Source organism: Lepidochelys kempii, chromosome 7 (genome assembly GCF_965140265.1).
Source record: "Lepidochelys kempii isolate rLepKem1 chromosome 7, rLepKem1.hap2, whole genome shotgun sequence".
NCBI classification, from domain to species: Eukaryota; Metazoa; Chordata; order Testudines; family Cheloniidae; genus Lepidochelys; species Lepidochelys kempii.
In genome coordinates, this window is record NC_133262.1 from 56,330,512 (window position 1) to 56,356,797 (window position 26,286).

General features: G+C 52.1%; 1 protein-coding gene across 5 annotated transcripts in view; it reads left to right on the top strand.

Annotated features, from left to right (window-relative positions):
• The window catches only part of PSD (pleckstrin and Sec7 domain containing), a 107,228-nt gene that overhangs the window by 19,218 nt on the left and 61,724 nt on the right, over window positions 1-26,286 (top strand). For 3 of the 5 annotated variants that reach the window (XM_073352937.1, XM_073352941.1, XM_073352939.1), the window contains 3 exons: window positions 22,713-23,793; window positions 23,933-24,035; window positions 24,779-25,271. In XM_073352937.1, coding sequence (XP_073209038.1) covers window positions 22,825-23,793; window positions 23,933-24,035; window positions 24,779-25,271 — 1,565 coding nt within the window. In that variant the 5' untranslated portion in view covers window positions 22,713-22,824. Of the gene's footprint in view, window positions 1-14,273; window positions 14,466-14,854; window positions 15,287-22,712; window positions 23,794-23,932; window positions 24,036-24,778; window positions 25,272-26,286 lie in introns of those variants that run through there. The other 2 variants (XM_073352938.1, XM_073352940.1) reach the window with 2 other exon arrangements.

The window sequence follows — 26,286 nt, forward strand, 5'->3', positions numbered from 1 at the left end:
GGCATGCCCTGTTTTTCAGAGGTTGTTCTCTTAGTTCCCCTCATTCTCATTAGCATCTACTCACAGCATTCGGAGTAGCAGCCGTGTTAGTCTGTATCCGCAAAAAGAAAAGGAGGACTTGCACCTTAGAGACTAACAAATTTATTTGAGCATAAGCTTTCGTGAGCTACAATTCACTTCATCGGATGCATTCAGTGGAAAATACAGTGGGGAGATTTATATACATAGAGAACATGAAACAATGGGTGTTACCATACACACTGTAACCAGAGTGATCAGGTAAGGTGAGCTATTACCAGCAGGAGAGCAGGGGTGAGAGGGAATCTTTTGTAGTGATAATCAAGGTGGGCCATTTCCAGCAGTTGACAAGAACGTCTGAGGAACAGCATTTGGGGCGGGGGGAGGGGAATAAACATGGGGAAATAGTTTTACTTTGTGTAACGACCCATCCACTCCCAGTCTTTATTCAAGGCTAAGTTAATTGTATCCGGTTTGCAAATTAATTCCAATTCAGCAGTCTCTCGGAGTCTGTTTTTGAAGTTTTTTTGTTAAAGAATTGCCACTTTTAGGTCTGTAATCGAGTGACCAAAGAGATTGAAGCGTTCTCCGACTGGTTTTTGAATGTTATAATTCTTGACATCTGATTTGTGTCCATTTATTCTTTTACGTAGAGACTGTCTAGTTTGCCCAATGTACATGGCAGAGGGGCATTGCTGGCACATGATGGCATATATCACATTGGTAGATGTGCAGGTGAACGAGCCTCTGATAGTGTGGCTGATGTGATTAGGCCCTATGATGGTGTCCCCTGAATAGATATATGGACACAGTTGGCAACGGGCTTTGTTGCAAGGATATGTTCCTGGGTTAGTGGTTCTGTTGTGTGGTGTGTGGTTGCTGGTGAGTACTTGCTTCAGGTTGGGGGGCTGTCTGTAAGCAAGGACTGGACTGTCTCCCAAGATTTGTGAGAGTGATGGGTCGTCCTTCAGGATAGGTTGTAGATCCTTGATGATGCGTTGGAGAGGTTTTAGTTGGGGGCTGAAGGTGATGGCTAGTGGTGTTCTGTTATTTTCTTTGTTGGGGGGCTGTCCTGTAATAGGTGACTTCTGGATACTCTTCTGGCTCTGTCAATCTGTTTCATCACTTCAGCAGGTGAGTACTGTAGTTGTAAGAACGCTTGATAGAGATCTTGTAAGTGTTTGTCTCTGTCTGAGGGGTTGGAGCAAATGCGGTTGTATCGCAGAGCTTGGCTGTAGACAGTGGATCGTGTGGTGTGGTCTGGATGAAAGCTGGAGGCATGTAGGTAGGCATAGCGGTCAGTAGGTTTCCGGTATAGGGTGGTGTTTATGTGACCATCACTTATTAGCACCGTAGTGTCCAGGAAGTGGATCTCTTGTGTGGACGAGTCTAGGCTGAGGATGATGGTGGGATGGAAATTGTTGAAATCATGGTGGAATTCTTCAAGGGCTTCTTTTCCAAGGGTCCTGATGATGAAGATGTCATCAATGTAGCGCAAGTAGAGTAGGGGCATTAGGGGACTAGAGCTGAGGAAGCGTTGTTCTAAGTCAGCCATAAAAATGTTGGCATACTGTGGGGCCATGCAGTTACCCATAGCAGTGCCGCTGATTTGAAGGTATACATTGTCCCCAAATGTGAAATAGTTATGGGTGAGGACAAAGTCACAAAGTTCAGCCGTGACATTATCAGGGATACATTCCTGACGGCTTGTAGTCCATCTTTCTGTGGAATGTTGGTGTAGAGGGCTTCTACATTCATAGTGGCCAGGATGGTGTTTTCAGGAAGATCACCAATGGATTGTAGTTACCTCAGGAAGTCAGTGGTGTCTCAAAGATAGCTGGGAGTGCTGGTAGCGTAGGGCCTGAGGAGGGAGTCTGCATAGCCAGACAATCCTGCTGTCTGGGTGCCAATGCCTGAGATAACGGGGCATCCAGGATTTCCAGGTTTATTGATCTTGGGTAGCAGATAGAATACCCCTGGTCGGAGTTCCAGGGGAGTGTCTGTGCAGATTTGTTCTTGTGCTTTTTCAGGGAGTTTCTTGAGCAAATGCTGTAGTTTCTTTTGGTAACCCTCAGTGGGATCAGGGGGTAATGACTTGTAGAAAGTGGTGTTGGAGAGCTGCCGAGCAGCCTCTTGTTCATATTCCGACCTATTCATGATGACAACAGCACCTCCTTTGTCAGCCTTTTTGATTAGGATGTCAGAGTTGTTTCTGAGGCTGTGGATGGCATTGTGTTCTGCACGGCTGAGGTTATGGGGCAAGTGATGCTGCTCTTCCACAATTTCAGCCCGTGCACGTCGGCGGAAGCACTCTATGTTGAAGTCCAGTCTGTTGTTTTGACCTTCAGGAGGAGTCCACCCAGAATCCTTCTTTTTGTAGTCTTGGTAGGAAGATCTCTGTGGGTTAGTATGTTGTTCAGAGGTGTGTTAGAAATATTCCTTGAGTCAGAGACATCAAAAATAGGATTCTAGGTCACCACAGAACTGTATCATGTTCGTGGGGGTGGAGGGGCAGAAGGAGAGGCCCCGAGATAGGACAGATTCTTCTGCTGGGCTAAGAGTATAGTTGGATAGATTAACAATATTGCTGGTTGGGTTAAGGGAACCTCTGGTGTGGCCCCTTGTGGCATGTAGTAGTTTAGATAGTTTAGTGTCCTTTTTCTTTTGTAGAGAAGCAAAGTGTGTGTTGTAAAAGGCTTGTCTAGTTTTTGTAAAGTCCAGCCATGAGGAAGTTTGTGTGGAAGGTTGTTTTTTTATGAGAGGATCCAGTTTTGAGAGCTCATTCTTAATCTTTCCCTGTTTGCTGTAGAGGATGTTGATCAGGTGGTTCCACAGTTTCTTTGAGAGTGTGTGGCACAAGCTGTCAGCATAGTCTGTGTGGTATGTAGATTGTAATGGATTTTTTACCTTCAGTCCTTTTGGTATGATGTCCATCTGTTTGCATTTGGAAAGGCAGATGATGTCTGTTTGTATCTGTACGAGTTTTTTCATGAAGTTGATAGATTTCCACTCCATACGGCTAAATTCAGTGCCTAGCATAATGACAGGTTTCAGAATAGCAGCCATGTTAGTCTGTATCTGCAAAAAGAAAAGGAGTACTTGTGGCACTTTAGAGACTAACAAATTTATTTGAGCATAAGCTTTCGTGAGCTACAGCTCACTTCATCAGATGCATTCAGTGGAAAATACAGTGGGGAGTTCAGCCACCAGGTTTGCCAAGACATTATCAGGGATGATGTTCCTGACGGCTTGTAGTCCATCTTTGTGTGGAATGTTGGTGTAGAGGTCTTCTACATCCATAGTGGCTAGGATGATGTTTTCAGGAAGATCACCGATGGATTGTAGTTTCCTCAGGAAGCCAGAGGTGTCTCGAAGATAGCTGGGAGTGCTAGTAGCATAGGGCCTGAGGAGGGAGTCTGCATAGCCAGACAATCCTGCTGTCAGGGTGCCAATGCCTGAGATGATGTGGCATCCAGGATTTCCAGGTTTATGGATCTTGGATAGCAGATAGAATACCCCTGGATGGGGTTCCAGGGGTGTGTCTGTGCAGATGTGTTCTTGTGCTTTTTCAGGGAGTTTCTTGAGCAAATGCTGTAGTTTCTTTTGGTAACCCTCAGTGGGATCAGTATACTATTTCCCTGTGTTTATCCCCCCCACCAGGACCAGCTCTGGGGAAGCAAAAAAAAAAAAAACAAGCTGCCGAAGACGGAGCGGGGAGAGTCAAGCTGCAGCAGGCATGCCGCCGAAGAATCAAAGGTCCAGGAGCACTGTTGCTGCTCTGCCGGCGGCGCTCCTTTGGCAGCGCTCCTCCTGCCGCGCACACCCACGGGTGGTCTTGCGCACCCCACTTTGGAGACCACTGCCTTATATTTCTAGAACATCACCTATTGGCACATTCTTTGCAGTAATCTTGTAACCTTACTGGCACTGGGTTATTCTTAGGTCACCCACTCATGTCAATCATCCGTAAGCCTGAGGCCTAGTGTGGCTAAGGTAAAATCTTACAGCCTCAGCCAGTAGGCCTTCCATTACAGCCATGCTTTACTTACATACCTAATACACATTAATTTCTCCTAAATACTTGTTAATCTTATACTTCTGTAATCCTGTCTTGCTTCTACCTGTGCCTACAACTTAAAACTATTTATCACACATTGATTATATATGAAATAACATTAACAGAGGCATAGCATGCAAGTCATGGGAGGTGACAGTACCGCTCTACTCAGCGCTGGTTAGGCCTCCACTGGAGTACTGCGTCCAGTTTTGGTCACCACCCGTATAGAAAGGATTTAGAGAAACTGGAAAGGATCCAGAGGCCAGCAACAAGGATAATCAAAGGGATGGAGTGCAAGCCATGTGAGCAAAGGCTGAAGGAACTGGATATGGTTAGTTTGGAAAAGAGGAGATTAAGGGGAATGTGATAGGGGTCTTCAAATACTTTAAATGCTACCATAAAAAAGATGGAGAAAAGTTGTTCTCTCTTGCCACAGACGGCAGGACAAAGGCAATGGATTCAAACTACAGCATAGTTGATTTAGACTGAATCTCAGGAAAACCTTCCTAACCATAACAACAGTAGGCCAGTGGAACAGACTGCCTAGGGAAGACATGGAAGCTCCTTCACTGGAGGTTTTCGAAAGCAGGCTGGGTAGCCATCTGTCTTGGATGGTTTAGACCAGGGGTCTCAAACACATGGCCTGTGGGGTTCTTTCATGTGGCCCGCGAAGCTCCCGCCCACACCCCCCTCCTCTGCCTACCCCGTGGCACCGTGAGCCCTGCACCGCTCCCTGAAGTGGCCGGAACCACGTCCCTGCAGCCCCGGGGAGTGGGTCATGGGGGAGAAGGGATTCCATGCATTGCTCTTGCTTCCAGGCACCGCCCCCTGCAGCTCCCATTGGCCAGGAATGGAGAACCATGGCCAATGGGAGCTTCAGGGGAGGTACCTGGAGCAGCGGCAAGAGCAGCACATGGAGCCCTGTGTCGTCCCCCTCCCCCCACATCCCCCCCCCGGGGACGTGGTTCCGGTTGCTTCCTGGAGCGGAGCAGAGCGGGGCCTGCCCTGGCCCTGGCGTGCGCTGCTGCCACTCTAGGTAAATGGCCCTGGGCCAGAGCCCACACCCCGAACCCTTCCTGCCCCCCACACCCCAACTCTCTGCCTGCCCCCGGCTGCATCTCACACCCCTCCTGCACCCCAACCCCCTGCCCGGAGCCCCCTGCCACACCCTGCACCCCAAGCCCCTGCTGCACCCCTCACCCCTCCTGCACCCCACACCCCAACTCCCTGCCCTGAGCCCCCTGCCACACCCCTCACCCCTCCTGCACCCCACACCACAACTCCCTGCCCTGAGCCCCCTGCCGTACCCTGCACACCTCCTGCACTCCTGCCCTGAGCCCCCTGCCGTACCCTGCACACCTCCTGCACCCCACACCCCAACTCCCTGCCCTGAGCCCCCTGCCACACCCCTCACCCCTCCTGCACCCCACACCACAACTCCCTGCCCTGAGCCCCCTGCCGTACCCTGCACACCTCCTGCACCTCAACTCCCTGCCCTGAGCCCCCGCCACACCCCGCACCCTTCCTGCACCCCCGGGGTTGGAATGGGGGCAGGGAAGGGATGGGAAGAGGTGGGGGAGGGACAGGGCCTCATGGAAGGGGTGGAGTGGGGGCAGTGCCGGGGGCAGCAGCAGGGGGTGTCAGTGATGCGGCCCCTGGGCCAATGCACTAGTCCTCATTTGGCCCTCGTGGTCATTTGAGTTTGAGACCCTTGGTTTAGACCCAACAAATCCTGCATCTTAGCAATGGATTGGACTAGATGACCCTTGTGGTCCCTTCTAACCCTACGGTTCTAAGAGTTGACCACAACACTAGACAACACAATGATAAATGAATGATAAAATAAACTAATTGCTACAGAAGCTTCATTATCGAGGCATTGAATGTGCATGGTTAACTCTTCGTGAGTTCCCAGCTTTGTGGCCTGCCTTTCTTCATACCACCAGCCTGATACAAACAACCCACATATTGTAATATATACAGAGAACCAGCAAAGACTGGCCTTGCCTGCAACTGCAGTTGTCCCTGGAGTTTGTTCAAGTGGAGAAGGTTCCTTGCTCGCTCCCCTACCCAAGCTAGGGCTGAGGCCAGTCTGGCCTGTATGGTTCTGCTGAGACCACACATGAGCTACTGCTTTCATTCCTGGGCAACTCAGTGTCAGAGTCACCACACTGCGGAGCAGAGAGTGGATAGTTATCCCTAGGGCTGGCCTTACCATGAGGCAAACTGAGGCAGCAGCCTCCGGTGTCAGACTGTGGGGGGGCGCCACTAGGACCCAGAGTGTAGAAAATTGTGTCTGATGCTGGTGCATATGTATTGTCTCTGCTCTAGACGCACAGAGAGGGTGGAGTGCTGTGCTGGAGGAAGGAGGGCACAAGAGACATAACAGGCAGGCAGGAGAAAAGGTGAGAGGGAATAACGGAAAGCAGCAGGAACTGCAGGGAGAGAGAGGAGGAGGAGCCTCTTATGTACCTCTCTAGCACCCCCAGGGGCCTGGACTGATTAACACCAGCTTCTCTGGGAGCTTCCTGTTTCCTGCTGCTTCCCGGAACCCACTTGAGGAGAACAGGCAGTCAACTGAAATAGTAGGAGCCAGTTAGGCCCTTAAGACGCTGATATTTTCCCTCACGCAGGCCCTGCTAACAGCCAGCTCATTTGTCCCCTTCAATTGAGTGTTGAGAGCACCTATAGCTGGCACAGAACAGCAGTCATGAGTGAAAGAAGAAAACGCCCCTCTGAGGCAGCATTCAGAAAAAGAAAGCAAGCAAAGGAAGCTTTTCTATCTAAGCAGGAGGGAGCTCTCCTGAGATACACAGACACAAATATTCACGGTGAGCCTTCCGGCCGCAGTGAGGATGTGAGTGGTGAGGAGATGCCTGATCTTCCAGTTAGTCAGAGTGCAGGTGACCTGGCAGCTACTGCAGCATCCATATCTCCATGTCAAATGGATGTAACCATGCACATTCCTGAAGAAAAGTGTAGATCAGAGAAGAGTGTGGTGAAGGCGCAAGAAACAGCTGCTGCTGAGTTTAGTTCCTTAAGTCTAGATGATCCAGGACCATGGACCCACTTGAGCAGTAGCCTGAGGGACTTCCTTGTACTGCATGGGCCACAGCAAGTGAAAAACTTCATGTTCCCCAAAGACAATGAAAATAGAAGTTTCCATCCAACACATTACTGGCGTGAAATCCCCAATGGTGACAAAGTGGAGAGGCCATGGCTTATGTACTCAAAACCCCAGAATGCTGCATACAGTTTTTGTTGCAGACTCTTCCAGTCTAATGTTCCAGCCACATTGGGTTCTACAGGAACAAAGGACTGGAAAAATCTGGCTAGAAATCTGGAATACCATGAGAAGGCAACAAATCACCAGAGAGCATTCCATAGGTGGAAAGAGCTTGAGATGAGACTAAGGTTAAAGGCCACCATAGATGATCAGCATCAAGAGAAGATTGCATCAGCGTCTCTTTACTGGCAAAATGTTCTGAAAAGGCTTATTGCCATTGTGAGAATGCTTGCTACCCAAAACCTAGCACTGTGTGACACTTCAAATCAGCTGTATGTGCCAAACAATGGAAACTTCCTTAAAATTGTGGAGCTGATGGCTGAGTTGGATGCTGTACTCCAGGAGCATCTAAACAGAGTCACCACCCAAGAAATGTACACACACCACTACCTTGGAAAAACAATTCAAAATGGGATCATACAGTTACTGACAACAAAAGTCAGATGGAAGATTGTGGCAGATCTGAAGTCAGCAAGATATTACTCTGTTATTCTGGACTGCACACCTAACATCAGCCATATGGAACAAATGACTTTAATGGTGCTTTTTGTAACAACAACAGAACCTAGTGAAAACGTCCCTGCAATGGTGACTGTCAGAGAGCATTTTCTAGAATTTATTGACATTGATGATACTACAGGAGCTGGTATGACAAATGTGCTTCTTAAAAAGCTGGAAGATACGAGAACTGCGATAGCTAACATGAGAGGTCAGGGCTACGATAATGGTGCCAGCATGAGAGAAAAGAACAGAGGAGTGCAGACACGGATCCGAAAGTTAAACCCTCGAGCTTTTTTTGTCCCATGCAGTTCTCATTCATTGAACTTGGTGGTCAGTGATGCAGCATCAGCTTCTAGTGAGGCTGCTGAATTTTTAATGCAATTCAAAGCATCTATGTATTTTTCTCTGCATCAACTCATCAATGGCAAATTTTGAAGCAATATCTGGGAACGTCCTCTCTGACACTGAAACCACTGAGTGCCACACGATGGGAAAGTTGAGGGGAGGCAATAAAGCCTATCAAACACCAAATTGGGAAAATAGATTATGCCATAGTTGCCATTATGGAGGATAATGCTATGACGTTCATGGGAGAACAGTGGCAGAGGGAAATGGAATCACCAGAAACCTACATAACTTCACATTTCTGTGTGGCTTAGTGTTGTGGCATGACATACTGTTTGAAATAAATGTTGTAAGCAAGAGACTCCAAGGTGTTGACCTTGATATAGCTGGATCAATGGAACAACTGGACAAAGCAAAGTCATACCTACAGTCTTACCAGTCAGCTGAGGGATTTCAAAACGTTCTGAAGAGTGTACAGAAGTTGGCAGAAGAACTTCACACTGAAGCTATTTTCCCACCCATTCAAGAATACAAGAGTCACCGAAGAAGAAGACATTTTGATTATGAGGCATGGGATAATCCCATAAGAGACCCCAAGCAACAATTCAAAGTTGAAGTCTTTAACCAGGTGCTAGATTGTGCAATACAGTCATCTGAAGAACCTTTCATGAAGCTCAAGAAACACAGCAGTATATTTGGGATGTTGCATGATATTCCAAAACTCCTCGCTATACCTGAAGAAGACCTACACCAGCAATGCAGGTCACTAGAGACAGTGTTGACACATGATGACATGCATGATATTGATGCAAGTGATTTAGGTGATGAACTGATACATTTCAGCAGGATCAACTCCAAAGGCAGTTCTGGAATATATGTGCACAAATAAGATGACCACCCTCTTTCCAAATGCTTTTGTTGCTCTGCGCATACTTCTAACACTTCCTGTAACAGTTGCCAGTGAAGAACGCAGCTTCTCCAAGCTGAAGTTAATAAAAACACATCTACGCTCCACAATGACACACGAGACGCTGGTCAGCCTTGCAACCGTCTCAATAGAGCATGAGCTGGCCCAGACTGTGGACCTTCAGGAAGCAGTTCAAATCTTGCGACCAAGAAGGCACAGAAAGCACCACTTTAATTATTCAAACAGATAAAAATGCCAGTCTTTCCTATGCAGACAAGAAAAGTTACATTTGCTGTTCAGGCGTTTGAAAGTTAAGTGTTACTTAAAATTTTTGAACAAGGCATTTTAAGTTGTTAGTTCTCCTTTATTGGGGTAGGTAGCAGAGCAGTACCATGAGAGGAATAGAACAGGAAGAAGGCAGGAATTACACCTTTCAATGTTTTGGCCCAAGCGAGGGGGCATGGGGGCATCATTTGAGCTCCCCACCTCAGGTACCAACATGTTGTGGGCCAGCCCTGGTTATCCCCTATATGACTCAGGTGAGACTGCACTTGGGATATTCTAGGCTCCTCAGTACTGGAAAGATATAGATAAATTGCGGAGAGTTCTGAAAAGAACAAACGTGCAACGGGGCTTAAGAGACTGGCTGAGAAAGAGAGAGAAGGGATTGCATGTGGTTTGGCAGAGCTATGAGTAAGAAGGACATGATAACCGTGTGTAAGGCCTGAAAGGGGCTGAATAACAAGGAGGAAGAGGATTCAGTTAGTGGAGGTGATTAGGGGAAACAGGGCCGGCTCCAGGCACCAGCGTTCCAAGCAGGTGTTTGGGGCGGCAATCTGCAAGGGGCGGGAGTCCGTGTGCCGTTAGGGCGTTTCCGCAGTGGCGGCAATTCTGCGGCAGCCTCTGGCTTCAGCTGCTCGCGGCGGCGACAATTCAGCAGCAGTTGCTATCTCTTCAGCCGCTCACGGCGGCGGCATTTCGGCACGCTGCTTGGGGCGATAAAAACGGTAGAGCCGGCCCTGAGGGGAAATGAGATTAAATTGAGCAAAGGAACGTTTTTAGCTGGCTATTACAGAGCGGCAACCACAGCTCTCTAGTTAAAGTTGTCACTGGCTTTTCTTTCTAAGCCACATTTTGATCCTCCTTCTTGGCGCCACTACCTTCCTCCAAGCAAATCTATTCTGCATGCCATTTCGGCTGCATGAAGGTTTAATCTGACTCACAAAACACAGCTGTTCACAAAGAGATTGCAGTTAGAAGACAGCACCCTTCCAACCAGAGCTAAACACAAAGGCTGAGGCCTGGATCTAGAACTTGATCTAAACCTAGTCAGAATTCAAAGGGGGTTTGGCTCCAGTGGGCCAATTCAGCTCCTAAGAAGTAACTTCCATTGAGATCCAGGGTAGTTAGGTGCCTAAATACCTTTGAAAATCTGAGCCTAAGTGTCTGAAGTTGGGCACTCAAAATTAGAAGCTACTTTTAAAAAAGCTGACCTTAAGTGACTTCCCAACATTACACTCAGGACAATGGCAGAGCCAAGAATAAAGCCTTGGAGTCCTGGAAATTATTATCAAATTGTTCAACAGCTGTATTACACAAAATATGGGCAAGGTGAAATAGGGTCAGAGTTAAGGTTGTTTGGAAGTGTCTCGGGTTTGTTTGGGTTTTGGTTTTGGGGGGTTTATATTAAAGAGAATAAGCTTGATTTTTTCCCCGTTGCTTTGCTCCTTGTGTCAGGTGTATTGGTCACATGATGTGCAGAAGGGTTGGGGAAGGAGAAGTGCTGCTGGTTTGGAGGGTTTGACGTTGGGTGACCTTTCAGGGAGATGGCCTCTTTCAGAGGTGGATGAAAGGCTGAAGGCTGATGGTTCAGTGGTGGGTGGGCAGGCAGGAGCAGCACAGGAGAAGGCAGGGGGATAGATATGGGTGTCTCTGTCATGGCCCCTGAAGAAGAGGGAAATATAGTCAAGTAAGAGAAAAGAGAGAGGCAGCTACATCCCGGGGGGGGGGGGAGGGGTGTGCAGCGGAGATCCTCGGGCTAAGGGCAAAGGGATCCTGGGACTGGATCAGCCAGGGATGAAAGACTTTGTCCTCTCTTCCCCACTGTCTGCCAGAGGGATTTACCACCGCCCCCTTCCCGTCTGAAAAAGGCCTGCCAGCGATGGAGAGTTTTATCCTGCTCCCATACACTCTGCTGGCCAGGGGAGGAGGGGATTTACTCCTGAAAATGAAGGAGCTGCCCAGGAGGGAGCAGGAAAGGGCATGAACTCCAGGGACAGTAATGATTGATGGAGGCAAATCCTGGTCAGTGTGTGTGGGGGGGGAGGGGGGATGTTGCTCTGGTGTCATACAGACTGGGGGCAGAGCTGGAGCAGCAAGAAATTGGGGGAAAATCAACTTTGTTTTCCAGCTGGTTCTTTATTGGAGAACCTGAATGATTGAGAAGGGAACCTGCATTCCATTGTGTTTACAGTACTTACCCCGGGGTCTGGGAGAGAAGGGTCAGGCAAGCCAGCTCCATGTATGTTGTGTGAGTGTGTGCGTGCACACACACACACACACACACCCCTGCCACTCTCCTTTCTTTGTGTGTCTTGCAGCTTTGATCAGAGGGAGTGGGCCTGCACTTTCCCCTGATTTGAGTCATGGTACCACTCAACTCTTCCATTTGGTTAAGCTTGTCGCTCAGGCTCCACAGCAGATTAATGAAAAGCCCCTCCTTTCCCCCACCCTCCCTCCAGCTGGGAAGCAGCTGAAGGATTCAGGCTGTTGATCCTGGGGAAACCAGGCCTGCTAATTAGCCAAAGTCACCAGGGTTTGATGTGAGATCTGTGAGCACCGGGCAGTTCAGGGAGACGTGGTCCCAGACACAAGGGGGAGCTTTGATCCCCATACAGGAGGCTGGAGAAAAGGAGAGAAAATGGTGTATCACATATAGGCAGATGCATCTCAGCCTGTCACCTTCCTTACTCTCCATGCTTCCTGGGAGGCGAGGCCATGCCTGCCTTCCTAGGAGCCAGCTGGGCTAGGGGAAATGTGGGGCTCGGCTGAACTCAAACAGAGGAGGCAATGGGAAGTGGAAGAGGAAGGCGTTCCTGACTTCCTTCTTAAAGGATTACCTAGGCACTGGCAGCCGGCTCTCCCCGGCCCCTCCCCCTGCACAGATTTAATATCGATTTCTGGGGTTGTGCAATAAAGCACAGTTTAATTAAGAATTGATCTGACTGGCCAGAGCCTCACGAGAAAGATTGTATTCTCCCCCTACACACTAATGCACTGACAGGGAGACACTCTGCAGGGGAATTATTCCTTACCAAAGAGAGACCTCCCTTCGCCCTCCAACCTCCAGGGACATATCCCAGTCCCCAGAGAGTGGCAAGAGACAGAGATTTCAAGCTGCTAGGGACAGCAACTGATTGAGAGATAGACCCCGCTTTCAAGAGAGCAAAACATGACACCTTTATTCTAGAGAGAGCGACTGAGGGATCACCCCAGTCTAGAGAGGAAAAACCCTAGATCATCCCATGAGAGGGGGTCCAGGATGGGCCCCAGGTGGCACCATTTTCTACAAGAGAGAGGGAGAAATGGTCGCATCCTAGAGAGTGTACAATGTGAAAAACACCCTAATTTAAGCAAGCATCATGCATGGAACATGATCCCCATCAAGAGGCATTATAACAACTACGCACTAGGCCGATGTGTGTGCGAAGAGATAGATAAGTAAACCCTTCAGCAGGGATTGCATATGGATCCCTAATGTGCTGCCACCACCCCCATCATGCAGAATGTCATTAATACACCCAACTGCCTGAAATACGTCCAGATTAGCAATCATTTTACATGCTGCATGATTGGTTCACGGCCTAGCCACAATCAGCACATGGAGACCCCCAAGCCAATCACGCCCTTCCCAATGCACTGGGATTTCCTTATGGGATTTCAAAACAGCCAGCTTAGCCTGATCCAGTAATCAGAATTGGCCATAAGGAAAAAGACCATATCTGGGCACTGTAGCCAACTTCTCTATGACCCCAACAGGAGGACTTCCCATTCTGGAGAGATCATTCCATGGCAGAACAAGACTAAGATCCTGGTCTCTAGAAAGAGTGAATCATTCAGTCCCAGGAAAAGACATGCTCAGGACCCCCATCATCCCGTTTGTTGACATCAATGGGTGCAAGTGGCTGGAAAACTTGGGCCCAAAACTTCCCTTTTCTCTGACAGACACTCAAGGTCCCATTCTAAAGACAGATTGTCTGGCTCCCTGAGGGTGGATGCAACAGAGAGCAAATCTGTTTCACAGAGACTGCAAGAGAGAAATTGTCCTTAGACAGCATTTGTGTGAAACAGAGAGAGAACCTGTTCCTTAACAAGTGGAAGTGCGAAACAGGCGCACACAGGAACCCGTACCCTGGAGTGTGTGTGAGACACCCAGAGAGATTGTTCCCTAGGGAGAGTGTGTGAGAGAGATGCACTGACACCCAGAGAGACCCTGTTTCCTAGGGAGTTTGTGTGTGAGAGAGACACCCAGAGAGACCCTATTCTCTAGGAAGAGTGTGTGTGAGAGACACTGAAACTGGGAAAGACCCTGTTCGGGGGGGGGGGGGGGGAGGAGGAGGAGAGAGAGTGAGAGAGACTGTTCCCTGGAAGGGCGGGAGAGAGAGAGAGACCCTGTTCCCTAGGGAGTGTGTGTGTGAGAGACATTGACACCCTGAGGGACCCTGATCCCTAGGGACAGCGTGTGTCTGAGAGAGACACTGATACCCAGGGGACCCTGGTCCCTCGGGACAGTGTGTGTCTGAGAGAGACAATGACATCCAGAGGGACCTTGTTCCCTAGGGACAGTGTGTGGGTGAGCCACACACTGACACCCAGAGAGACCCTATTCCCTAGAGACAGTGTGTGTGTGAGCCAGACACTGACACCCGGAGGGACCCTGTTCCCTAGGGAGAGGCTGCCCCATGCACCAGCACAGAAGGATCCTTGTTTCCAGCCCCACCCGTTGCCCACCGAGCCCCTCCCCAGCCCAGCTCCTCGGCTGCTCCCAGCCCGCCGCTCACCGGGCCGGTGCCTGCCCACCCGCCCAATCCCCGCTGAGCGGCGCGGCGAGCCCGGAGCCGAGCCCCGATTGGCTGCCGGCGGTGTCGGGCCGCAGAGCGACAGCTGGGGCGGACGCGCCGGAGTGGCAGCGACGGGGGTCGCTCCGCTGGCAGAGCGCAGGACCGGCAGCGGGGAATCGCCGCCCGCGGCCCGGGCTGGCCAGGGGAGGGCGAACCACCCCGACACCCACCTGCGCCCGGGGGGAGCCGCCTCCGGGCTGGAAGGAGGATGCAGGAGCGAGCCCGGCTCGGGTAAGCAGGGGCCGTGCACTCCCCGCACCCGCCCGCCCGGGGCTGCGATCGGCCCGGCGGGGGAAGGTGCCGCGGCGGGGCAGGGCGGGCGGGCGGCGGGTTCGCGCTGTCAAGGCAGCCGGTGATTAGCCGGCACTAGGGGAGCACCGGAGACGCGCGCAGCCTTGTCCGCCTTGCGCCGGCCGGGGCCGATGCTGGAGCCCTGCAAGTTCGCACCCGGGGTGCCCGGGGAACAGGGGGGATGCCCCCGCCCCTTTGCTTTTTCTTAAGCTGGGCTTTGTGCGTGAGCCTGCAGCGGAGGATCGGCTGCCGTAGTTACCGCACGGGATATGGGGGGGGGGCGCTGCCGGTTTGGGGGCCGGGGGTCAGATCCCTTCTGGCCCGGGCTATGGAGGACTCGGAGCGCTGAAGTTTGCCCTGTCCAGGCTGGGGTGTGCATCAGCGCCGCGCGTGTGTGTGTGCGGCACGTCCGCATTCGCCTCTCCATCGGCTGGGCATGCCGCTGGATCCAGATCCGGGGAGCCGAGAGGAGCTGCCTGCGGGCACTACGAGGGAGCTGGATGCTAACCCACGCGGGCGGCTCCCAGCTGCAGGGAATGGTGCAGGAGCCCTGGGCATAGGGAAGCTGACGCGGGGCTGCTCTCTCCGTCTCAACCATCTGCCAGCAACAGCAGGTGCTGCGGGGACAATCTTCGGAGACTCCCCCGCTACTCCAGTCCCCACCAGCAAGAGGCGCTGCAGGGAAAGGTATAGGGACACTTGCTGGGGGAGCGCACAGCTACCCCAGTCCCAGTGTCTCCCAGCAGCATTCAGCAGGAGCGGTGAGGCTCCCTTTCTTCTTTTCGGTCAAGTAGAATAATGAGCTGTTGATGTTTGTTGCCCAGTTCCCTCCCCGCGTGACTCCAGGGAGCTCTTGCCCTGATGCCTCTCGGGGAGAGGTGGGGTGTAGGGAAGGCAGTTTGTTTACAGTCTGTGTCCTGAATTCTCTGGGAACTTGCTCCCTGCTGAGCTGGATGGATGTCACTTCCACTCAGAGCTGATCCTTGGTGAGCTGGGAGGAGGCCAGGCAGAGGGTGAGGGAGGCCGGTGTGGCTGGCTGGAGGGATTGGGAGGACTGAGAGCCTTGTCTGGCTGAGCCTAGGGGGTGGGGTGGCGGAGTGGGATTCAGGATGAGGGGAGTCGGAGGATCTAGCAGGAGCAGTTCTCAGCACAGTCTCTGCCCAGGATGGGAACTGGCATGCCCACCTCCATCCAACCTTGTGAAGAAATCAGACTTTAGGGGCAGGCATACCCAGTGCCTGCATGTCCTGCATCCTGCAGACATACCCCCAGCAGGTGCCTCTCAAAGCCCCATGCCACACCCACTCCCCAACTCCTTCAGAGGCTGGAACGCCCTTTAAAACTCCACTCCAAGCTCCCATCCCTGCCCCCTCAGAGCAGCCGCCTGCACACCCACTGCCTTCAGATATTCCCTCGCCTGGCGCCTCTAAAACCCCATGCTCTCCACCTCCTCCGTCCCATAGCCAAGTACCACATTCCCTCTTATACATGAGGGCACCCTGTCTTCTACACTGCACCTGTGTATCGCACCCCCCAGCACTCTTCTCCACCTCCCACGTTCTGTACCTCCACCCTGCACTTCTGTACGCGCTCACCTGGTATCTGTGTTTCCACCTCCTGCATCCCATTCTGGAATATGAGCCTGGACTTGACAGAGCTGGGGTATGTGAGGGCAATCGCCTTGGAAGGGATGGGGTTTGGAGACTTTGGGGATTACAATTCTGTGGGTTGCACAAGTGTAGGGTGCTCAGAAGAATGTGATGGGGGATTAGGGGTCCCAGCCCAGGAGTTGCAGCCTGAATGTGCTTAGAGCCTAAAGCACTTGAAATCAGTGACTCTGGACCAAATAGGGGGACTGGGAGCAAAGGGCCTAGCCATAATGGAGGCCTGGGACTCTTGGAAGCAGCTGCCATGGATTTCCTGGGCATAAAAGGCATGAGTAAAGGGTATAGATTTGGTGGGGGCCAAGAACACTTGATGATCAAGAATGTACACCTATTGCAACACTTGAGATAAAGGCAATGCATGTCTTGGGGGGTGATAGGACAGGATCTGCCATGGGCCTAGGATGCTGGGAATAAATGCCTTGGCTAGCACAGTGGCTTGAGGGTAATTGGCCTCCTCCTCGACAGGATGCGGCTCTAGCACTGATCAGTAAAGCTCCCGTCATCATGGGTGTTGGGGTCAGGATGAGCTGAGGCAATGGACACCTTGCTCAAGAGCTAGAGCATGTTGGCAGGCCTTTCGGTAGTTGCAGGGTTTGCTGCAGACCTGGGCAGTGTACGCTAATCTCTTATTTCAAAACAAAACAAAACAAAACCTCTTTTGGGGAAAGAAAACCTTCCTGATGTGAGCCCAGGGTAAACTGATACGGTGGCACCTGCTTGAGTTTGCAAAGAGCCTGAAACAATAGCTCAGAGAGCAATGGGCAAACTGCCCTGTGCATCCTAGTGAGGGGTTAACTTTGAAACGTAATGGTGACAACTTAAATATCAACATTAACTACTTCACTGCTGTTCACCTTAGCGGAAACTTCCTGCTGCCCTCCACATGCACCCAAACCCCCATCAACCCCCTGCCTAACTACTCAAACTTCCAGCTTCCCCCAGGGCAACCAGTATGATGTGCTCAGGCATTGCTGGAACTGAACTCTGCAGCGCATTGAAAATTCAGGTAAAATGAATTGCATGTAATAACGGATGAAATCACACAAGGAATTCTGTCCTGATAGTATTATTTGCTTCCTTCTTTAATTCAGTCAAAGCCTTCAGACTTTAATTGTTCTGAAGCTGCCCAAGAAACTCCAGTCAGCCAGCCTGGAGTGCCTTTGAATCTAGGAGCCTTGGATGTGGAGTTTCAGGTCCTTGCTGCTTGAGAACACTACAGTTGTTTGAAATTTGTGCAGAAGGAATTGAATTTGAGAACTAAGGTAGAGTGCAGGTGCTACCCAATGGGCCATAGGAGGCCAGAGCTGGCCTACTTCGGGATCCTCTACCCCTGCTTAAAGGAAAAGAACATCAAGGATTTGGGGCGTTTTGGCCCTTCATTAGGGTCCTTAATATGCCTTCCAATGTGAGCACTCTGTGCGCTTGTAACTGTGCTCTCTTTTCAATCCCCCCGCTTGTTTCAGAGTCATTTCCCTGTTTTGATGCACCTCGTGTTAGCAGGGCATCCTGTACCTCCTTGGTGTGAGACTGTGTGGGATGCACACTGCCCGCGGGTCCCTGGGATCCCTTCTGAATTTCTGAAAACACCATCCTGTCTGTTGTGTGGCTATCCCTCCTGTCAGAAATCTCTGTCCACGAGTGCCTGCTGCCCACAGCCAGTGAGTAATATCCAAAGGCCAATTCTACAAGCTCTCATGGCTGGGGGGTAGTAAGGAACTGGGTACAGAATCAATCAGTTCTCTGTCAAGAAAGCAACTGTATTGTACAAAGAAGGGGAAGCTTCCATCCGGCATCTTCTAGTAATCTTAGATTTTTCTAAGCCTACTGTTGTGTAATCTAAGCAGGTCTTCTTAAAAGCCCTTTAGAAAAGATACCTGTTTGTTCTCCATAGCTTGACTAGAAGTTCATAGGTTGGTGGGTTCTCTGTCTTCCCAGTGTGTATTGGCCAGTTGCTGTGTCCTGAAGGTAATGTCCCAGGTTGTTTTGCTGTCTTCCATCACAGTATGCTGTGTCAGGTAGTGTCTGTAGGTAGCATTCCTGTATGCTGGTTTCTTTCTTTGTCTTTCTGGTGTGCATTGTATGCCTTTTGTTGCCCTGTGGCCTGTAGGTAACATCTCAGTAGTCTTTTAATGAGGCACGGGGTTCTTTTAAATGGGCTTTCGTTGTAGAATGAGCCATTTCCTCCCATTGTCCCTGTTTCCTTTATTATTTAACATATGACACTCGTGGTCCTGGTCCGTGTCCAACATATTTAAATCAGCAGGCCTGAGGGGGCCGGGAGAGTTGGAGAAGAGATGGATTATAGTAACAATGAGAGGGATGTGGATATCACCATGCATCCCCCAACACAATAAAATGGGTCCTTCCTAACCAATAAATCCACTTAACTGGAATGTTTTTAGGATGGAGGCAAACAACATAATGATCTGTACATTCAATAGAAAGGTGGTTGCTATTTATTGCAGTGTCCCTTTGAGCTAGAAGGATGTTGGTTCACAGCTTGACTGGGCAGTTTGAAAAGTCAATCGAATACGAGGGCTTGCTATTTCAGAATAACTGCATGGGTTGACAAGCCCATAGACTGCTCTTGTAGCTGACATTGGCAACACATTTTGTGAGCTTCCCAGGCATCTTCAGACCACAGAATTGAGTGAGTTAGATCTAATTTGTCCCCCAGCACCTCAGTGGAATTGGGTTCCTTATCTTGAGTCTCATCTAGATAGATGGGGGTCCACCAATTATCATGATTCCCTCCCTGGCAGCTTGTTCTATAGCTGAGCTCTGTGTAGAGTTACAGTAGGCCCAGCTTGATTCCTTCTGTAACATCAGTGGAATTACCCCAGGGACAAACTGGATCCATAAACATGCTTGCTCGCTCACCAGAACTTTTCAGGTTCAGCTGGAGCCTATTACTTCTAGCCTGATATCTATTGCTCTGTTCATCTTGACTAGAGAGTAATTGGTCCCTGTCCCCTTTCTAATGTCTCCTCACTTCTATACATAGACAGTTCTTATGACTGGTCTCAGACGAAGCCTCCATGATCATTCTCTTGAGTAGGAGCAGAGAGATTATTTAACCTCTCTGTATTTAGCACTGGTGCGACCCATCCTGTGTTCAGTTCTGGTGTCCACAATTCAAGAAGGATGGTGAAAACTTGGGAGAGGATTCGGGGAAGAGCCATGGGAATGTTTAAGAATTAGAAAACTTGCCTTATAATGATCGACTCAAGGAGCTCAATCTGTTTGGTTTAATAGAAAGTTAAGGGGTGATTTGATTACAATCTAGAAGTATCTACATGGGGAGCAAATATTTAATAACAGGCTCTTCAACCTAGCAGAGAAAGGTCTAACATGATCCAATGGCTGGAAGTTGAAGCTAGACAAATTCAGACTGGAAATGAGGTGTAACTTTTTAACAGTGAGAGCAATTAACTCTTGGAACAACTTACCAAAGGTTGTGATGGATTCTTCATCACTGTCAATGTCTAAATCAAGACTGGTTGTTTTACTAAAAGCTCTGCTCTAGGAACTATTTTGGGGAAGTTCTCTGGCCTGTGCTATACAGGAGGTCAGACTAGAAGATCACAATGGTCACTTCTGGTCTTAGACTCTTCAAAGCTATTGTAGAGCAGATAGTGCAGGCTGTCAGAACCTTCCAGCCTTAGGGAAAATGGCACCCTGGGTGAACTTGCATTTTGGTGCGCCTAGCCCTTGTGGGCATGGTGCTCCCCATTGCCCCTGGCCCCTATAGGCTCCCCAGGCTCCTCACCCTCCCTTCACCCCTAACTCCTATACTGTGCCCCCTTCACCCCTAATCCCTGCACTCCCCTCCTGCACCCCATATCCCTACATCCCTTCACTCCTAACCCCTGCCCCCCTCCTGCGTCCTTAATCCCTGCATTGTGCCCCCTTCACCACAATCCCTGCCCCCTCCTGTGCCCCAACCCCTGCACTGTGCCCCCCTTCCCCCCCAAAAGCGATGTCAGGGCTTCCTGTATCCAGGTCACTTTCCCCACCTGGGCTGCGTAAGGAGAGGGCAGGAGAGGCACAGCTCCTGATGCCTCACAGCACAGCCTAGGTGGGGAAAGTGACCTGGATGCAGGGAGCCCTGACATCGCTCCTCGCTCCCCCCCTCACAGCCCCTAGGGGTGCGTGAAGCATTTGGTGTTGTGTGTGTTGGGGGAACTGTGTGTGTGTGAGAGAGAGAGAGAGAGAGAGCACAAAAGAGAGAGCATGTTTGTGACAGATTGTGTGTATGTGAGAGACGGCATGTGTGTTGGTGCTTGGGGGAGTGTGTGAGAGAGGGAGTGTGCGTGTGCATGGAGGGGAGTGTGTGACTGTGTGTGTGCGTGCACCTGAGTGAGTGTATGAGTGCACTGTCTCTTTAAGAAAGCACTCAGGATCAGGCGCCTGAAGGCTTGTTCAGACGCTAGCTCCGGACCCAGAGATTCCCTCTGTCCTGTCAGCTCAGCGGAGACTGGCTACACAGGTGGAGGGGGGGACACCCCAACATCAACCTTCCTTCCCCCCCCCACCCCGCACAGCAGACAGGACACTCCCAGTCCAGAATGGCCGGGGGTGCTCCATGGGAAGAATGGGTGTGGGGGACAGGAGCAGTGGCGGCTGCACACAGCAGTGGAGTGGGGGGGTGGGGGGACACCCCTGCTCCGGAATAGTCACTTGGATGGTCGTTCAACTTCTCCCCTGCGGCTTGGGTCCCTCTGCCCTCTCCAGACACTGCTGCTTGCCTGCCACCTCCACCAGCCCAGCTGGCTCTTGGCAGGTCAGGTGGGACTCAGGAAAACCCTTCACATGGCACCCTCTTTGGCGGGGTGCTCTGGGCCGCCGCCCGGACCGTCCACCCCAAAGGCCGGCCCTGGGGCTTTAGTACATGCAGGGGCCCAGAAATCTGCACTACCAAAATTTACCATCTGTGCCAAAAGGCAGCCTATTTTGAAATCTCTTTCAAACTCACGTATGCTCCACACACACACACACCCCCACACCCCCGCCACACACACTCTCCTAACATGTTCTGGCCATTCAACATCAAGAAGTGTGGAAGAAACCCCCCAAAATGTGCTACAATGGGGAGTGCAGGTTAAGGCCTTCCATTGACGAGTGCTGTTGTATTCATTTAGATGGACTATATGGGCTTAAGGTATTAATGTAACCCAGTCACTGTCAGACTTTCTGGCTGTACCTCAGTCCTTACTGAATGCTAATTGGCTCCCTGCTCCACAGGTGGTGGTGAATGCCGGAAGAGCAGGGCTGGGGCTTACGACTCCTTCCCTGTAAAGGATGCGGAGTCCTGTGGCAGTCCTGTTCCTGCACTGAAGGGAGGGGCTGGGAGAGAACTACTAACCTCCCTGGCCTATGCTCTCCGCCTGGGGTACTGGGACAGCATCCCACTGCTGGCCTTGGGGGCAGATTCCCAGGGCCAAGTACACTGGCACTGAATGGGATGATCAAGCCACATGCCCACCTCTCTCTCTCTCTCTTTCACACTGTCTGTCTTATACACAAAGGGCCAAATTCTCCTCTTGGGGCTGCTCACGCACACACACCCATGCATGCACACGTCCTCTCTGCTTCTTTCAACTCTCCCTCAGATTTTCAGGGCTGCCCAGCTCTGTTGTGCATGCAGATGAGGTCATTGCTCACCTCGGTGGCTCTCTGCTCATGCAAGTCGTGCATTAGAATGAGACAGGCTCCTAGTTGCTGGGCTTAAAGTGTGCCTGGTCGAGAGGGGATACCCAGCAGGCAAAAGAAATGCCTACAACTCCAACTGTGTTGCTGAGGGGTGCAGATGTCAGCTTTGCCTGGGGAAAATCCCCTCTGATTGGCTGCTTCCCCCCGCCCCCCGGGGAAGAGCAGCCAATCGGGGCTCCTCCAGCAGGCAGATGGAACTCTGACCTTGGGAGCCAGCCACATTCTCACAGGAGTCCGGCCTCTCAAGGTGGCTCCGCTCCCAGCTTCCCCCTTGCTCCTGGGAGTAACCAGGTGGTGCTTCTGCTGCTCCCGCCTTTCCTCTGCAACACCCAGCCTGCGGGAGTGGGAGAAGCAGCTTCCCTGCAGCTCCCCCAGGCCTGGGTGATGGGGAGAACAGCCCCAGAGATGCTGGAGGAGCAGAGATGGGGCTGGGAGGGCAGAACAGACTTGGGGCCAAAATTGATGTGGGCAGGGGGACAGTCAGGTAGGTGTGATGTTACTTTAATTTATAGAACAGGACAGATTCTCCCTCTTCCGCCCCCCACTTTTTTCAGGCCACTTCAAGCCCTGCCTCGTTATTCCATTTAGGTGGCCAGTTCTGAGACTGTAGCCCTGTTTTCTCTCTCTCTCTTCGTACTCCAGCTGAGCCAAATTCTGCCTTTATATACCAGTGCGATCCCTGTGAGGGGAGCCAGGGAGCCTTGGTGGCTTAGGATAGCGCTGGGCCTTGGTCCGGTCCATATCTCTCCCTTTCCTGTATCTCTGATTGTATTTTCGCCCTAACTTGCTGTTTTTTCCTTTGTTTCAGGGCCGCGTAAGGATGCGTCGCCCTCTGGCGGAGCTCTCAGCTCACGGGTGTTGGAAAAGCTCCTCCTCCCTGCCCTGCCCCTTTTGGCTTCAAACCTGATTCCTCCCACGCGATGGCCCAGGCAGGGGGAGTCATGCGCTTCTGCCCCGAAGGAGACTGCACTGTGTCGCCCACGAAGTTCACCCGCAACCTGGATCGGAGGCCCTGGCTGCCCGCCGCCAAGAGCATGGAGTCCGCTGCCTCCAGCCCGCACCGCTGCCTCACGCCCAATCTCAGCACGGGCAGGATCCATTTACTGCGCAAGAGCCTGGCTCCTGAGGCCTGGCGGTGTCAGCTGGGCATGTATAACAGCACCGGCTCCTTAATCCGCAAGGCACCAGAAGCTGGCCCCTTTGGCAATGGCAACTGCCCAAGCTCTGGGCGGGTGACAGCACCGTGCACCCCGCTGAGAAGCAGGCAAAACTCCTTGCTGTCCTCCCCGGGCAGCCGCAGCCCACTGGTGGCCCCGGCGCCCGAGGGACAGAGCTCCGTGGTGACATTCCGCTTTATTGAAAAGGCCAGCGTGAAAACCCTCAATGGCCTCCCATCGGGCGAGCCCAGGAGGGAGAATGGGCCAAGCCCCCACGGCCTGAGCCGCAGCTTGGAATTCGGGGAGACCATCCACTGTGGTTCCAGCAAAGAGGGGAGCTCCTGCCCCACCATGCAAAGCCAGCCTTCCCCAGGCAGCAGGCAGGGCATAAGCGAGAGCCTGCGGCTGACAGCCCGGCCGCCCACATGTGGCTCTGTGAGCGGGCATCCTGGCAGCACATGCACCCCGCCAGCCCAGAACAGCCCATTCCAGGAGCACCTCAGTCGGAAGCTGAAGCTGGAGGTCTCTGCCTCGGATCCGTTCCTGGCCGGTAGCCGCTCTCCTGTGGGCAAGCAGCCCTCTCTGAGTACTGGCAACGGAAGGGCAGCAGGGCACCCCCATGCTCTGAACACCAACTGCCTCTTCAGCTCCCTCTCCAACGGGCTGGGGACACCATCTGAGCACATCTCGGCGCTCCTGCGCAACCCCTTGGGCATGGAGCCCCACGACCAGGTACTGCCCAGTGTGTCTGAGGGAGAGCCGGGCCTCACCTTCAGAGGCCACATACCTGCTTCCCCGCCCCTGTCCTTCCTCCCCGCCCCCACCCCACCCCCGGGAGGCTCCCAGCTGACATGCTCTTTCATTCCTGCAGGGGGGCTCATGGGCGTATTCCCGGGAGAGCTCAGCCCATGCCCAGCGCATTGCCAAGGCCAAGTGGGAATTCTTCTATGGCTCGTTGGACTCTCCAGGGACAGGTAACGGGTCCCTCACGATTAGGGGGTGGGGATGAGGGACAGCCTCGCCTTCTACTGCGACCGACATCTGCTTGCTAAATCCAGATCCAAATACTCTGGCTGGCCTTTTCTTTGTCCTGGTCCAACTGAACCCACCCCAGAACCAAGCCCTCCTTCCCCGAGCCTTATGTTTGGAAAGGCTGGATGCAAATTCTGTAGCTTGGGCCTATCTAATAAAATCCAGGCTCGAAATGGCCAGGCCCTCGTCCCTCTGAGGCTAGCAGCTCTGCTGCCATCCGAGTCTGTTTGTCCAAACCCCTAAGCTCCACTGTGGTGTCAGTGAATCCATCCGTGCTGACTCTGGGTGGCTGGATGCAGCTCTTGGTTTCCTGTTTGAGGAGGGCTTCAGGGTTAAAAACCCAGTTTGGGTAGGCCAGCATGGTATGGGCCCCACCTGTACAGTTTGGGACACATCTAGCCACCCCAAACCCTCAGACACGCTGGCAGAGGTGAATCTCCTTTTGGACACTGCCCCAGTACCTCCCTTCTTACCTTTGTTCCTCTGGATTCATACCTTCTCTGGGCCCAGTTATGCTCCCGCTCCATGCTGAACTCTGCTGGAGGTGGTCATACGTCGCAGTTGCAAAATGGGTCCCTCTGCATTTCTCAGGTGCAGCTCCCTCGTTTGAAGTGTAAGCTGGGTTGCTCTTAGAACAAGGTTACAGCTGCTTGTATGTAAACGCTCTGGGATCTCTCTGTTCCAGGCACCTCCCCCCAGACACCTCTTGAGTCTCCGTCACTGGCAAAACCCCTGCAGAAGCCCAGCCACCAGCTGCCACCAGAACCAGAGAAGCCAATGGCGGAGCGCAGCTTGTGTCACATCGAGGTGGAAATAGAGATGGCTCCTGCAGGTAGTAAGAAGCCAGGATCCTGTGAAACCGGCATCATAAGGAGGACGGTGAAGTATTCAGAGACGGATCTGGACTCGGTGCCGCTGCGATGCTATCACGAGACCAACATTGATGATATCCTGGCTGAGAAGGACGAAGGGGATTCGGCCATCGAGAGCCAGAAGGACAGCGAGAGCAATCCAAGTGTCACAGGAACCCTGGGGAGAAGGAACAGTGTGACAGAGGACCCCTTTCCCCAGCACAGGGGAGAGCAGGATGGAAAGTGTCTGAGGAACAGGATGCAGGGCGAAGAGATGGATGAGGATGACGAGGTGTTTGAGGCGACAAGGCAGGAGAACGGGGGCAGGTGAGGTTTGCTGAAGGGGAGTGAGATGGTGCATTGTGGTGGGCTGCTCCATTCTCCATCATCTCTCAACTACACTGCGGACAAGCACCCAAACCAGACACATGTGTTCTGTACAATTTAGTGTATTTGTGTAGAGCATCCTCACATTGGGTTAGGGTCCTGTCCAGTACTACAAGCTAAGGAGGATTGGGCTGGCCAGCACTCATAAGAACAGCCATACTGGGTCAGACCAATGGTCTGTCTAGCCCAGTGTCCTGTCTTCCAACAGTGGCCAATGCCAGGTGCTTCAGAGGGAATGAATGGGACAGGGGAATTATTGAGTGATGCACTCAGGTGGGAAACTGCTAAAGAAAACCAATGATGCTGGTGAGTCAGCAGGAGGTGCTGTGGGAACTGCTGGAGACATAGAACTAAGGTCACTTGGGGTGATCAGAGACCCTAAGGCCCTTCTAGCAAGTAAGGGTCAAATTCCAACCAAGATAACGACATTCTGCCTCCCTAAATTCCCCCGAGCTTTTTCAGCTGGGCGCATAGGCGCTGACTCCGTGGGTGTTCCGGGGCTGGAGCACCCATTGGGAAAAATTGGTAGGTGCTCTGCATCCACTGGCAGCTCCCCACCCCGCCCTGCCCCAGCTCACCTCTGCCTCTGCTTCGCTTCGCCTCCTACCCTGAGCATGCCGTTGGGTCCTGCTTCTCCCTTCTCCCTCCCAGCGCTTGCTCCACGAAACAGCTGTTTCATGCGGCAAGCCTGAGTGGGAGGGAGGAGAAGGAGGAACGTGGTGCCCTTGGGGGAGGAGGCGGGGCCAGGATGGGAATTTGGAGAGGGATCCAATAGGGGCAGGGAGGGGTGGAGTTGGGGCGGGGGCAGAGGGGGGTGCGAGCACCCACCGGCGCCGACAAAAGTTGGTGCCTGTGGCTGGGCGTTAGTGTCCTTCGCTACCTGTCCTAAACGGCCGCGTAGTGTTGCTGTGTGTTATCCAACAGCTGCCGTTCTCTACCCCAGAGGGGACTGCAT